The sequence below is a fragment of the Protopterus annectens genome, chromosome 4.part1 (genome assembly GCF_019279795.1).
Source record: "Protopterus annectens isolate FY-2018-M chromosome 4.part1, PAN1.0, whole genome shotgun sequence".
Lineage (NCBI taxonomy): Eukaryota > Metazoa > Chordata > Ceratodontiformes > Protopteridae > Protopterus > Protopterus annectens.
Genome location: NC_056734.1, coordinates 417,129,626 through 417,143,719, shown reverse-complemented (window position 1 = coordinate 417,143,719; position 14,094 = coordinate 417,129,626). Strand labels below are relative to the sequence as shown.

Below are 14,094 nucleotides of genomic sequence, written 5' to 3'. Positions count from 1 at the left end.
TGATTTCCTTTGTTCATATATATAAATATATATATATATATATATATATATATATATATATGTATGTAAAAAGAGTACTTTGAGGGTTTGATGAATGAAGAGAATGAGAGGAAGAGAAGTTTGGATGATGTAGGGATGATGAATCATGAAGTACAATTTATTAGCAAGGCTGAAGTTTAGCTATGAGGAAGATGAAGAATGGAAAGGCTGTTGGTCCAGATGACATACCTGTGGAAGCATGGTGGTGTTTAGGTGAAATGGCAGTGGAGTTTTTAACCATATTGTTTAATGAAATCTTGGAAAGTGAGAGGATGTCTGAGGAATGGAGAAAAGGTATTTTGGTACCGATTTTTATGAATAATGGTGATGTACAGAGCTGTAGTAACTACAGAGGGATTAAATTGATCAATCACAGCATGAAGTTATGGGAAAGAGTCGCTGAAGCTAGGTTATGAAGGGACGTGAAGAATAGTGATCGTCAGTATGGTTTAATGCGGGAAAGAGCACTACAGATGGGATGTTTGCTCTGAGTGTTGATGAAGTACAGAGAATGTCAGGAGGAGTTGCATTGTGTTTTTCTAGACTTAGAGAAAGCATATGACAGGGTGCCTAAAGAGGAACTGTGGTATTGTATGATCAAGTCAGGAGTGTCAGAGAAGTATTTAAGCGTGGTACAGGATATGCACGAGGGTAGTGTGACAGTGGTGAGGTCTACTGTGGGAGTGACGGATGCGTTTAAGGTGGAGGTAGGGTTACAGCAAGTATCAGCTCTGAGCCCTTTTTTATTTGCAATGGTGATGGGCAGGTTGACAGACAAGATCAGCAGGAAACTCGTGGACTTTGATGTTTGTAGATGACATTGTGATCTGTAGTGAGAGTAGGGAACAGGTGGAGGAGACCCTGGAGAGATGGAGATGTGCTCTAGAGAGAAGAGGAATGAAGGTCAGCAGGACTATGTCACAATATGTGTGTGTGAATGAGAGGGAGGATAGAGGAATGGTGAGGATGCAAGGATTAGAGGTGCCGAAGGTGGATGAGTTTAAATACTTGGGGTCAATAGTTCAGAGTAATAGTGAGTGTGGAAGAGAGGTGAAGTAGAGAGTACAGGCAGGATGGAGTGGGTGGAGAAGAGTATCAGGAGTGATTTGTGACAGACTAATACCTGTAAGAGTGAATGGGAAGGTCTACAAGAGGGTAGTGAGACCAGCTATGTTATATGGGTTGGAGACGGTGGCATTGATAGAAAGGCAGGAGTTTGAGATGAATGTGGCAGAGTTAAAGATGTTAAGATTTGCACTGGGTGTGACGAGGGTGGACAGGATTATGAATAAGTATATTAGAGGGTCAGCCCAGGCTGGAAGGTTTGGTGACAAAGCCAGAGAGGCAAGAGTACATTGGTTTGGACCTGTGCTGAGGAGGGATGCTGAGTATATTTGGAAGAAATGCTAAGGATGAAGTTACAAGATAACAGGAAAAGAGAAAGGCCTACAATAAGGTTTATGGATGTGATGAGAGAAGACATGCAGGTGGTTGGTGTGACGGAGCAAGATGCAGAGGACAGGAAGAAATGGAAATGGGTTATCCGCTGTGGCGAACCCTAACCGGAACAGCCGAAAGATGATGATTGATATATATATATATATATATATATATATATATATATATATATATATATATATATATATATATATATATATAAAAGGCATTAAAATCTTTGGATTTTTTAAGAGCACACTTTGGAGGTAGTAAGAATGCAATAGAAATGTCCCTTCTGTTTTCAAGTCCATGGAGAACTGGAGGTAAGGAATCTGTTTACAGGAACAACTTTCCTGACCAAAATCTTTATCACATTTCTGATGTGTAGTTCTAGATATGAACTACTTTTTTGCTTCATTACTGTAGTCTGCCTTACATATGGAAATAAACTTTTTTACAACCATTGTTTTTGTTTGTGCTGCCTAGAATTATGTTCAAATTTAGGGCAGCTTTGCCTAGTGTTCTTTGTTTGCTGCATGCATTTACTTTCTATAAGGTTCCAGATGTGTTTGGCTTAATCTTGAACATTTTGGTGATTATTCAAACTTTGTATGAATTTTAATTTATGCAAGTGTGCAGTGTCTATTTTTTTTACATTACTTAACAATTTTCTTTTATTTTCCTTAGATTGCACAGTCGAAACCAGAATGTGGTCGACAAACCTTGGTCGAGTTGCTTATTCGACCTGTACAAAGATTACCAAGTGTTGTACTGCTACTTACTGGTAATGGTTGTGTGTTAGACATTTTACCATACACAACTGCATCATTTCATTGTGCAGAGCTAACAAAAATATTTTTGTAGAGGTATATAAATGCTTTATCTAATTCATTCCATGTTCATTACTGCATCCATCTAGGTTCATAGGGTCTCATGTCAGACTTGCAACCTTTTGACCATCAAGAAGTCTGATTGCCATTACTCTGTACTCATCTTTTTTCATGGATGTGTCAGTGTTGATTTTGAATATGTTGATCAGTGATATAAGGAGAAACTCATTTCATCTGACTGGGGATTTTTGTACGTACATGTTTTCCTTTTGTTTTCAGCAGTACTTTTGTGATCTGGCTTTTTCTCTGTCTTAAGTACAGATTGGCAAGCCCAGACCAGTTTGGACTTGACCTAGTAGGCAAAGCAAAAGTCACTTCAGTAGGATAGTGAAATGTAATGACAGCTCTTGTGGTCTGCATGTTGTCCATTTCTACTGGTTTTCCTTGCTAGGGATCTGATTTAACTAGTTGGTTGAATGGATTTGTGTGAAGACTGCAGAGCAAAGCTTTCCGTGATGAGCAGATTAATGAAGTGTATAAGGGAGCAATAAATTCCTGGAATCTGCTAGATATTCATTTCAGTATGAAAATAGGGTAATGAATATGCTTTCTGAGAAAACAGACAAATGACAGTTTAATTTATCCATTGTGTTCCCAAGGTCTTTATTTGTTTTGCTTTTATGAGTTAGCTGTTAATTTTATAAGCAATGTCACAGTGTTGCATTTGAGAACACCGAAATAAATGTCTAGTATAGTTATACCAGATGTATAGTTTTTCTCTTATCCTACACAGCTTAAGTAGCTTTTACAGATGCAACTGTTGCCTAGTTTGCAGTCATCTGCATATTTGGTTAGCCACAGTTTTAGCATTGGGGTTCCGCCTCAGTTAAAAACTGAGTTTACCCTTCCCTCCTCTCTATCCTTTTTTTGTTTTTCCCTCTTTTCTTTCTTGGAAGCTTCAATTTTGTATATGCTTTACTGATTGGAGCATATTTCTTGTCAAGTTTCAAACAATGTCTCCTTCATATTCAAATCTTGGTTGCCTTCAGCTGATTGATACCTGAATTTCTATTCCTTGTTTGCTGGAGTATGCTTGCTTTGATGCTTTGTTTCCTCATATACAATAGTTCAAGTTATGTGGCTCATGTTTATCTGCAGATGTTCTTCGTGTTTCACTGTTGCAGTCATCACATTTGAGTTATCTGCCTGCAGGTAGCCCTCAGCCGGCCTGAATCTTGGGATTTCTGCGTTGGATGTTGTTGCTTCTTCCATGACGTCAGGGGTATAAATCATGTAGCCGATGCCATTACATCTGTCTTTCTTGCCGTGTGGTGCCCGAAGCAGAAGCAGTTCGAAAGTGCAGGTTAGTTGACTCCTGAAATTTTCGTTTTCGAGTTTCAGACCTGAAGTCTTCTAAAAGATAAGTACCCTGTTGGGGATCCTTTTTTCTTGCTCTAACTGATGTCAGAATATATTAATAATTGTCTTGCCTTTGCAATGCAAATACCTCAGAGATTTTCATTCTTACTGTATCACCTGTTTAGGCCCAGACCACGATGTCCCTCGTTGTCGGTTTTGTGCCTTGTTCAATGCTCAAACTATCCATCGTTGGGCAATTTTTATAGCTAAATACTTTCGCTTTCAATCTCCGTACTCTGAAATGGCATCGGTAAGCCATCCAATTACCGATTTTTCCAAAAAAATGTAATGATAGACTGCATAAGTCCAAAAATGCTGACGACGCTATCATTAAGCTAGTCGCCAGTCTGCCTGTACTCAGTGAGGCGCTTTCGCAGCCAATGATACCCGCTTCTACAAATGCGCAGGCCTCTACTGAGACCCATTCGGAGACCGGTATGCCGCGAGATGCTTTTTCGACTATGGAACCTGTGGATGTCTCTACCTTGGATGGTTCTGGAGCTGCTGTGCAGGCATCAGCTTCTGAGAGGTGTACTCAGGCCTACCGATTTTTATATTAAACAGACGACTTTGTTTCAAGCCAAAAATACCGAATTTCTCAGGCCTAAGGTTCGCACTACGCCTAGGAGACCGATGACCAAAGCGCATTCTCAGGCACACAGGCCTCAAAACAGAGGATTAGAATGGCTGAAGACTTTATTTTACCTTAATTAGGGGAAGCCATCCTTTCCCCTCAGAGACCTAGAACTGATTTTCCTTCTGATCAGTCTCATCAAGAATCTGATATCTCTGTTCCTTCTAACTACCAAGACATACCCTTCTCTACCTTTGAGGATTCTGATGCAGAGGATTCCATTCCCTTTGCTTCCCCTCCTGAAGATTTTTCTTTTGGTGAAACCCTTCATACCCTTAGGGAGCATTTCCACTGGGAAGGCCAGGACTGCTCAGTCCAAAAAGAGACTCTGGGAGTTTTTAAACCTGCCTCAGCAGACCTCTAGCTATCACTCCTGTTCTGGAGATTGTAGATGATGATTTCTTGGAATCCAGCCTTACCCCCCCCCCCCCCGGATACTTTTCCTCCAGCTGCCAGGAAACCTGATGGGTACTATAGATTACTTGACGCTCTCAAATTCCTTTTCAAGAATTCTACTGCGGATCCAGAGACCATTTCCCAAGGACCAAAAGGCATTAAGGCTACTACTGCCAGGAATCCTATCCCTTCTGACAGGGATTCTAGGGCTTTAGACAGATGGGTTAAGAAGGTATACACCTCTGCTACTCTGGCCATCAGGGCTTTAAATCACCAGTTTCATATGTTAAAGTATCAGCAGCATATTTTTGGGCTAATTAAACAGAAAATGATGTTGATTCCTGACTCTGCAGAACATACAGATTTACAAGAGTTAATGCATTCTGCTAACCAAGTTGGTAAGCTTGCAGTGTAGTTTTGATGCTTTAGAAGCATCTTGTAGGGCTGCTGTCACTGGATCTGTTCTTAGAAGGCATGCTTGGCTTAAGGAACAAAACTTGCCAGATAATGTCAAAGCAAAATTACTGGATGCACCCATAAACCAAGAGTGCCTATTTGGCAATAAAGCAGAAGAAGTTCTCAAAAGGATGGGGGAGAAAGCTAAATCTATGCAAACTTTTAAAGATTTCTTACAAGTACATCCACCCAGATTCAGTCGGCATTGGCCTTCAAAGAACTGGTCCTTTCCAGTCCCTTCCAGGCTTCTTAGTCCAAACCCAGGGGCAGCAGACCTCCCAAGACTTCAGTCTGTTTATGCACTGATCTAAGCAGAGGGGGTGCTCCCACGTCCAAAACAGGGAGTAGTAAGCCACCTACCTTAACTCTCCCAAGCCTTGCTCAAGTACTTGCACCTTTAGGAGGAAAACTTGCTCTGCATGCAAAAAACTGGGAATACATTACCCAAGACAAATGGGTTTTAAACATTGTTTTCCTAGGATACAGATTCCACTTCCACTCACTCCCAAAAGCAAGTAGTTTCTCCCCTCAGCATCAAGGCTATTCACCCAGTCCCAGCAGAGCAAAGGGTACAAGGCTTTTATTCAAGACTGTTTCTATTTCCCAGAAAAGAAAACTCTTGGTGCCCTATACTGGATTTTTCTATTTTCAATACTTTCTGGAGGTTCCAAAATTCAAAATGCTAACTCTCCAACAGCTGCTTCCTATGCTAGCCAAGGATGCCTGGCTGGTAACCCTGGACTTCAACGAAGCTTACCTGCACATCCCCATAAGGGAATCTTGCAGGAAATACCTTCGCTTCAGGGCATGCTGTATGCACTTATCAGTTCTCTGCACTTCCCTTTGGCTTATCTACTCCGCCCAGGGTATTCACAAAGTGCATGGCTCCAGCGATTGCTTTTTGCAGGCAGAGAAGTAAGTATTCAAATCTGCCCATACTTGGACAATTGCCTGGTTCAGGCAGAAAACCAGGACTTGCTACTACAGCACTCGGCATTTGTAAAGAGACTTCTGACTTCACTGGGGTACACCATCAACGAAAAGAAATCACACCCAGTACCCTGCCAACAGATTGTATTCCTGGGAGCAAGCTTGAACACAACTTCACAGATGGCTTTCCTCATTCCAGAGAAACAAATTTATTTGACAACTTACTTCTACTTACTGGCCACAAAAACCCAGCTATCTGCAAGGAAAATACTGCAAGCTCTGGGTTTCCTGTCTTCTTGCATTCTGTTAATTCCATATGCAAGACTGCATATGAGGAAACTTCAGTGGTATCTAAAAAGTCTATGGAGTCAACATTCTGAGGACCTGAAAATAATAATTCCTATCATTCCGTGTATAAGGGGAGAGGGCTGCAACCACATCAATGGACACACTCACACTTCCCCCCTGCCGCCCAAACCCTAACAGATGCATCAGACTGTGTATGTGGGGCTCACATGGCAGGGCAGTGCATTCAGAGCAAATGGAACCCAAAGCAGATGCACTTGCATATCAATCAAAAAGAAATGTTAGCTGTACATAATGCTCTGACAGCCTTCAAAGGCCTTATTCTTCCAGAACTACTATTGGTAAAGACAGGCAACACCACAGTTATGTGGTACATAAACAAGCAGAGAAGAACACATTCCTACCCACTCTGCAGACTAGCCATGGCTCTGTGGAGCACAGCCTTGAGCAACCAAGTGCACCTACAAGCTCAATTCCTGCCAGGCAAGATAAATTCACTGGCAGACTACTTAAGCAGAAATCTCATGGACCCACACTAATGGAAACTGGAACCAAATATATCCAAGCTTTTGGGGAACAGATGGAGGGACACCAGAGGTGGACCTGTTTGCTTCCCCCAAGAGCCATCAATTGAACAAATACTGTAACAGAACTCCCCACAGCCATGCTTGGAAGGTGGATGCCCTGTCCTTTTCCTGGGAAAGCCTCGGTCTATGCCTTTCCCCCTCTGCCTCTCCTCTCAAAGGTTCTACTAAAGATCAAACAGGACAAGCCAAGGACAATCCTGATTGCACCAGACTGGCCACGCCAGCACTGGTATCCTCTTTTGCGCAGTTTGCCAGTGCTACAACCATAGCATCTACCTCAGACCCCCTTCACTGCTTTCCCAGCTGGGGGGTCAAATTCTGCACTCTCAGCTTCAGACCCTGAACCTTGCAGCCTGGCTAATCCCCTGAACTCACCTCTAGCATCCCTCAGTAAGCAGTTGCTGGATGTCATTCTTGAGGCAAGGAGGCCTAGTACTAGAAAATCCTATTCAGAAAAGTGGAAACTGTACTGCTCCTGGAGCCATTTTCAAGGGATGGGCACAACTGTGACCAGCTTACCTCTTGTACTGATTACATTAGAGAAATGCTCCATAAGGGCCTGTCCTTCTCTTCAATTAAGATTCATGCCTCTGCCATCTCAGCTCATTATAATACTGAGCCCACCCCTCTTCTCTCATCCTCTGGTAAAACAGTTCCTTAGAGGGGCCAAAAATGTAAGACCCCCCCCCCCCCCCAGGAGAGCTCCCACTTCAGCCTGGGACCTTAACTTTGTATTGGAAAAACTTGCTCTCCCCCCTCCTGCCTTTGAACTGGCTGCTAAAGCAGAGTTGAAATTCCTCTCATGGAAAACAGCTTTACTTCTTGCCATCACTTCAGCAAGAAGAGTGTCTGAATTGCAGTCCCTTATGGCTGTGGGAACCCTTCATTATCTTCCATGCAGACAGGGTCTCCCTCAGGACTAACCTATCTTTTATGCCCAAGGTATTGTCTAATGTGGCTTTAATCCAGTCCATTCATTTGCCTACTTTTTTCCCTAATCCTCAAAATAGAGGAAAGGATACTGCATTCGCTAAACGTGCGCATTCTCTAGACATGCACAGACAGCTTAGATTCTATTTGGACAGGACTAAACCTCAAAAAATCTGACCAGCTGCTAGTCACTTTGCTGCAGAGGGGAAGGCCATTTCAAAGCAAACCATATCTAAATGGATAGCACACTGCATCCATTTCTGCTACAAGCAACATAGAAAACCTACCCCACAGCGGATAAGAACTCATTCTGCTAGGGCTTCGTCTACATCTACTGCATTTCTCAGAGGAGTCCCTACCAGGGACATCCTGGAAGCTGCAACCTGGAGCTCTGTACACACTTTCACTAAGCATTACCGCTTGCCCATCTTTTCTAAATCTAGAGCTGGATTTGCCATAGCAATCTTACAGGACTTGATTGCCAGTCCTAATGCTTCTTAATCTACCTCCACCCTTCCTTAGCTTTGGTAATCACCCCAAACGTGATGACTGCAACAGTGAAAAACGAAGAACGTAGTACAGTTGTGTACACTTACCATAAATGTAGATGTTAGAGTGTATTCGCTGTTGCAGTCCTGGTTACCCTCTCTCCAGCCCCTGATGGTCCTTGCTTTCACCTATTCTTTTTGGTTTGTGATGTCTTACACTATTTGATTTTTGAAGGGGGCATCTGACATCTGGAACAAGAAACACTGATGTAATGGCATCCGCTGTATGTTTTATACCCCTGACGTCATGGAAGAAGCAATGGCATCCGACGCAGAAATCCCAATACTCTGGTATTCAGGCCGGCTGAGGGCTACCCTGCTGGCAAATAACCCAAATGTGACCAACAGTGAATACACTTGAACATCTATATTTATGGTAAGTGTACACAACTGTACTTTATCTATAACACAGTGGGCCTTTTTGTATTTTAAATCATTGAACTTTTTATATTTAAATCTGTTTTTATTGGTTCCTATGACCTTAGTGTGTGAATAACGTAAATGTTATGTGGAGGGAATAAATCCTCTCCAATGGGGACATGTTGAGGCCCCCCCCATGCTTATTGCAGAAGGTTTGGTTACTTTTGAGTATGTACATTTAGTTTTTTTTTTCCATGTTCCTGAATAATTACTTTAGTATGATAGATGAATATGTAAAGTATTTGGGTTTCAACAGATCATAGTTTAAATCCTAAGCCCATCAGTTTTGTTCAGTCTATATCTTGGTTGTGATACTGTTTTGTATGTAGTGCTTAAAACAACAAAGCCTTCTAACCTCCACTGGCAATGTTCCTTGGGCTTTGAAGAGGAGCACAATGTAAAATACAACCACAAGTGTCAGTAATGCCACCCAGCCATCTGCAGACTTGCTATTCAGTGTGTGGCAGTATTTAAAAGTACCCAGTACATGTTTAAGTGAGAGGGTCCCTTGTGTTTCTCCAGGCCATTGCCAAAGCACCATCAAAAGACAAAGGAAATGGATAGGGAACTCTGCTACGCCCATTTTTTCCCAGTGATGCTCTGGTCTGTTTGGTCTTGACCTTACCTTGCAAAGGTATGAGATCATGCATGTCCCTATCTCGGCAGACAAGGGTCTTGGGAGAGGTGTACTGCACCAATAAACTGGAGGAATGCATTGTGGGGTGTGGCACCACTTTATTTCCCAGTTGATCAGGCAGTCAGAACACTGTTGTGATGGGTATGATCCCAGAGACTAACCCGTTAGTCACACTGGTACAATATGATAGCATATGAGACATGTTACTCCTATCCAAGCCTGTCTGCTTGGCAGTTAGCAAAGAAGGATAAGGCTATGAGCTGTAGTTTCTGAGGTACAGAGTTTGATTCAGTCAGCCCTCATTTGCTTGCTTTGTATCCAATGAACCTACCTGGTTAACAAATGGATATTATTGCCTTTCCAAACCAGTATGAACAAGACCCAGCTTCAATTATCTGAGTAATGGTGGAAATTGGCATTCGCCTTAAAACATTGGATATAATGCAGGGTTTAAATACCTCTTTCATACTGACAGGTGTCCTTTGATGCTTGTATCCTTTTGCCTGGTGCTTCTCTTTTGTATGTTTGATCCCATGCACATCATCTCTGCATGAGGACTCTCAGATGGAGTAGAGGAAAGCAAGAGGTTCTCCCTTTCCTTTTGCTTCCTTGGAGAGGACAGACAAATCCATTATCTGTGATGCAGAAAGACTTGCTTTCTAGCAGACGACCCTTCACTGGAAAAGCTTTAAGGTTCATGACACCCACTGTGATTTAAGTAATCTGGATCAGGCATATTCCTGTGAAGGATGGTGTGGCTGAGGCTTTTCTCTTAATAAAGAATTCTGTCCATCTGAAGTGTCCTGAATTTGAGCATGGCATGCCTTCATTCACAAGATTTCATGAATTATATTTGGAAAAAGAGGCTGTAGTCCTGGTGATCATTCCTTTCTCATTCTGTGCCCAACCAATCCAACAGGAAGGGCTTCCCTTAGATGGAATAGGGTTCCTAAGGTTCAGATAGTCCCCCCTTCCAAGTATTTACAACCAGTGTCACCCAGGAATATGGCTGCAGTAGCCCAACAGACATTTTCAGTGGGTAGCCAATTCTGTTTGGCCTCTTGGAAGGCCACCAAGGACAATTTGTTAACCACCTTTATTAAATTTTAATATTTTAAACAATGGCATAGGTATACATGCATTAATAGAAAAGAAAATTAATCACATTTTAAATTAATTTCATGGATTATACAAGTATGTTTTCTATTTAACAATTGTTATTCATGCCAGCATTACAGAAGTTGCTCAGGTCCTGACTTCCTTTTAATTTGACTCCTTCTCCTCATCCTTAACATTAGCATTTTTCTGCATTTGTTGATGTTCTTCGTGTTTCACTGTTGCAGTCATTACATTTGGGTAACCTGCTGGCAGGTTGCCCTCAGTCGGCCTGATTAACAAAGTCTTGGGTCCTGCGTCGGTTGCTGTCCCTTCTTCCATGACGTCCGGTCGTCAGGGGTATAAAACATGCAGCAGACGCCATTACATCAGTCTTTCTTGCCGTGCCCGAAGCAGAAGCAGTTCGCAAGTGCCGGTCGGCGACTCCTGAAATATTCGTTTTCGAGTTTCAGAACCGAAGTCTTCAACTTAAAGCTAAGTACCCCGTCGGGCAAACTTTTTCTTGCTCCTTACCGATGTCAGTAAAAGTTGGTAATTGCATTACTTGTGAGAAGCAAATACCTCATAAAGATTTTCATTTGTACTGTATTCCGTGCCTAGGCCCTGACCACGACGTACCTTGCTGTCGGTTTTGTGCTTTATTTAATCAGCGCACTATCCGCCATTGGTACATTTCTGCCTCTAAATGTTTCGGTTTAATTATCCAGAAATGTCGTCGGTAAGCCATCTGACTACTGGAATTCCGAAAAAACGCAAAGAAAAAGACAGAGACAGGCCATCGAGGTCCAAAACTTTCGACGACACTTCTAAGCCCCAGTCGACAGTTCGCCAGTACTCAGTGAGGTGCTTTTGCAGCCTCTAATACCCACTACTTCTAACTCGCAGGCCTCTACTGAGACCCATTCAGAGTCCGGTATACCGTGAGATGCTTCACCGATGGAACCCGCGGTTGTGTCTACCTTGGATGGGTCCGGAGCCGCTGTGCAGGCACAGACTTCTGAGTGTGTATTCAGGCCTACAGACTTTCATATTAATCTGACTCCACCTTCTATTCTAAGGCCTAAATCTCGATCTATGTGTAAAAAACCAACACCCAGGCCACATGTTCAGGCCCCTATGCCTAAAAAAACAAATTATCAGAATGGCTGAAGATCTTATTACTCTAATCAGTTGTAGTCAGCCCCCCCTTCTAAGAGGCCTAAGACTGAGCTTGACTATGAATCTTCTGATCAGGACTCGTTTTCTTCTAATTCTTCCAATGACCTGGATTTGTCCATTCCTACTTATGAGGATTCTGATGCAGAGGATTCCATTCCCTCTGCTTCCCCCCTGTGGACTTTTCTTTTGGGGAAACTTTACATACCTTAAGGGAGCATTTCCACTGGGAAAGTCAGGAATTTTCTGAATCTAAAAAGAGGCTTAGGGATTTACTTCTACCTCAGCATAGGCCTTTGACTATACCTCCTGTACTAGACATTGTTGTTGTGTTTTCGGAATCTAGTATGGCCCCTGATTCTCTGCCTCCAGCTCCTAGTAAACCTGACCGATACTACAGGGTTCCTGAGTCCCACAAGTTCCTTTACAAAAATCCAGTTGCAGACCCAGAAACCATTTCTCAGGGGCTCAAGGGTATTAAGGCTTCTACTGCTAAAAGTTCTACCCCTACTGATAGAGACTCCAGGGCGCTGGATAGATGGGATAAAAAGGTTTATACTTCTGCAACCTTGGCAATCAGGGCTTTAAACTGCCAATTTCATATACCAAAATATCAACAGCATATTGTGACTGCTTAAACAGAAAATTATGTTGATTTCTGACTGTGTGGAAAATAAACATTTACAGGATTTATTGCATTCAGTTGAACAAGTTGGAAAACATACTTTGCAATGTGGTTTTGATTCTTTAGAGGCCTCTTGCAGGGCTGCTGTTACTGGGTCTTTGCTTAAAAGGCATGCTTGGCTTAAGGAGCAATCTCTGATCCTGTTAAAGCAAAATTGTTGGATGCTCTTCTAAATCAGGATCGCCTGTTTGGTAATAAGGCTGAAGAAGTTCTAAAAAAGATGGAAGATCAAGCTAAATCTATGCAGACTGTGAAATATTTCTTACAAGTGCAACCTCCAAGATTTAGTAGGCACTGGCCTACTAAGAATTGGTCCTTTCCAGCTCCTTCCAGATCCACTCAAGCCAAAGCCAGACACACCAAAAGCACCAGATTTCAGTCCCAAGGGACTCTCAGAACTAAGCAATGGGGGGCCTCCACTTCCAAATCTGGAAATAACAAGACCACCCCCCCTATGGTAAACAGTCTCAATGACTTTGCTTTAAAAATACCAAGCACTTACCTTATAGCCGCCCCTTTGGGGAGAAAGATTGCTCTTCATGCAAAAAACTGGGAACTCATAACCCAGGACAAGTGGGTTTTAAATATAGTTTCCCAGGGATACAGATTTCATTTCCACATGTTGCCAACACCAAACGGGTGGCCAGACCTGCTCCCAAATCAGTGGGCAGAGGCTCAGAAACAAGTACTTTCCCTCTTAAAAATGGGGGCTATTCACCCAGTACCAGAAGAGGAAAAGGGACAAGGTTTCTATTCCAGGCTTTTCCTGGTACCCAGAAAAGACAAAGCATGGCGTCCGATTCTGGACCTGTCTACTCTAAACACCTTTCTGGACATTCCAAAATTCAAGATGCTGACTCTTCACCAGTTACTTCCTATGCTAGGCAAGGATGCCTGGTTGGCAATTCTAGATTTAAAAGAAGCGTACCTGCATATCCCAATCAGGGAATGTTGCAGAAGCTACCTACGCTTCAAAGCAGGCTACTTGCATTATCAGTTCTCTGCACTGCCCTTTGGCTTGTCTACTGCGCCCAGGGTATTCACAAAGTGCCTGGCTCCAGTAATTGCATTTTGCAGGCAAAGAAATATTTAAATATATCCATACCTGGACGATTGTCTAATTCAGGCAGAAAACCAGGCCATACTTATAAATCATCTGGTGTTTGTAAAAAGGGTTCTTGTCTAGGGTACACCATAAATGAAAAGAAATCACAACTGGTACCCTCTCAACAGATTACATTTCTGGGTGCAAGCTTGAATACAACTGCCCAGATGGCTTTCCTCATGCCAGAAAAGCAAATTCATTTGGTAACTTGCTTCAAACAAGTGGCCACAAAAACCCTGCTATCTGCAAGACAAATACTGCAAGCCTTGGGGTTCATGGCCTCATGCATTTTTCTAATTCCATACACAAGACTGCATATGAGGAAACTTCACTGGTACTTAAGTCTATGGAGGCAACATTGTCACAGCCTGGAAACAATGCTTCCTATCATACCTTGCTTGCGCCTAGAGTTCCTATAGTGGGCAGAGGCCTGCCACCAAAACAAGGGACTGCCATTCACACTA

At 42.6% G+C, this 14,094-nt stretch overlaps 1 protein-coding gene across 1 annotated transcript in view; it reads left to right on the top strand.

Moving 5' to 3' along the window:
• The window catches only part of ECT2 (epithelial cell transforming 2), a 1,537,379-nt gene that overhangs the window by 837,730 nt on the left and 685,555 nt on the right, over positions 1-14,094 (top strand). The window contains exon 15 of the mRNA XM_044070772.1: positions 2,164-2,260. Coding sequence (XP_043926707.1) covers positions 2,164-2,260 — 97 coding nt within the window. The remainder of the gene's footprint in view (positions 1-2,163; positions 2,261-14,094) is intronic.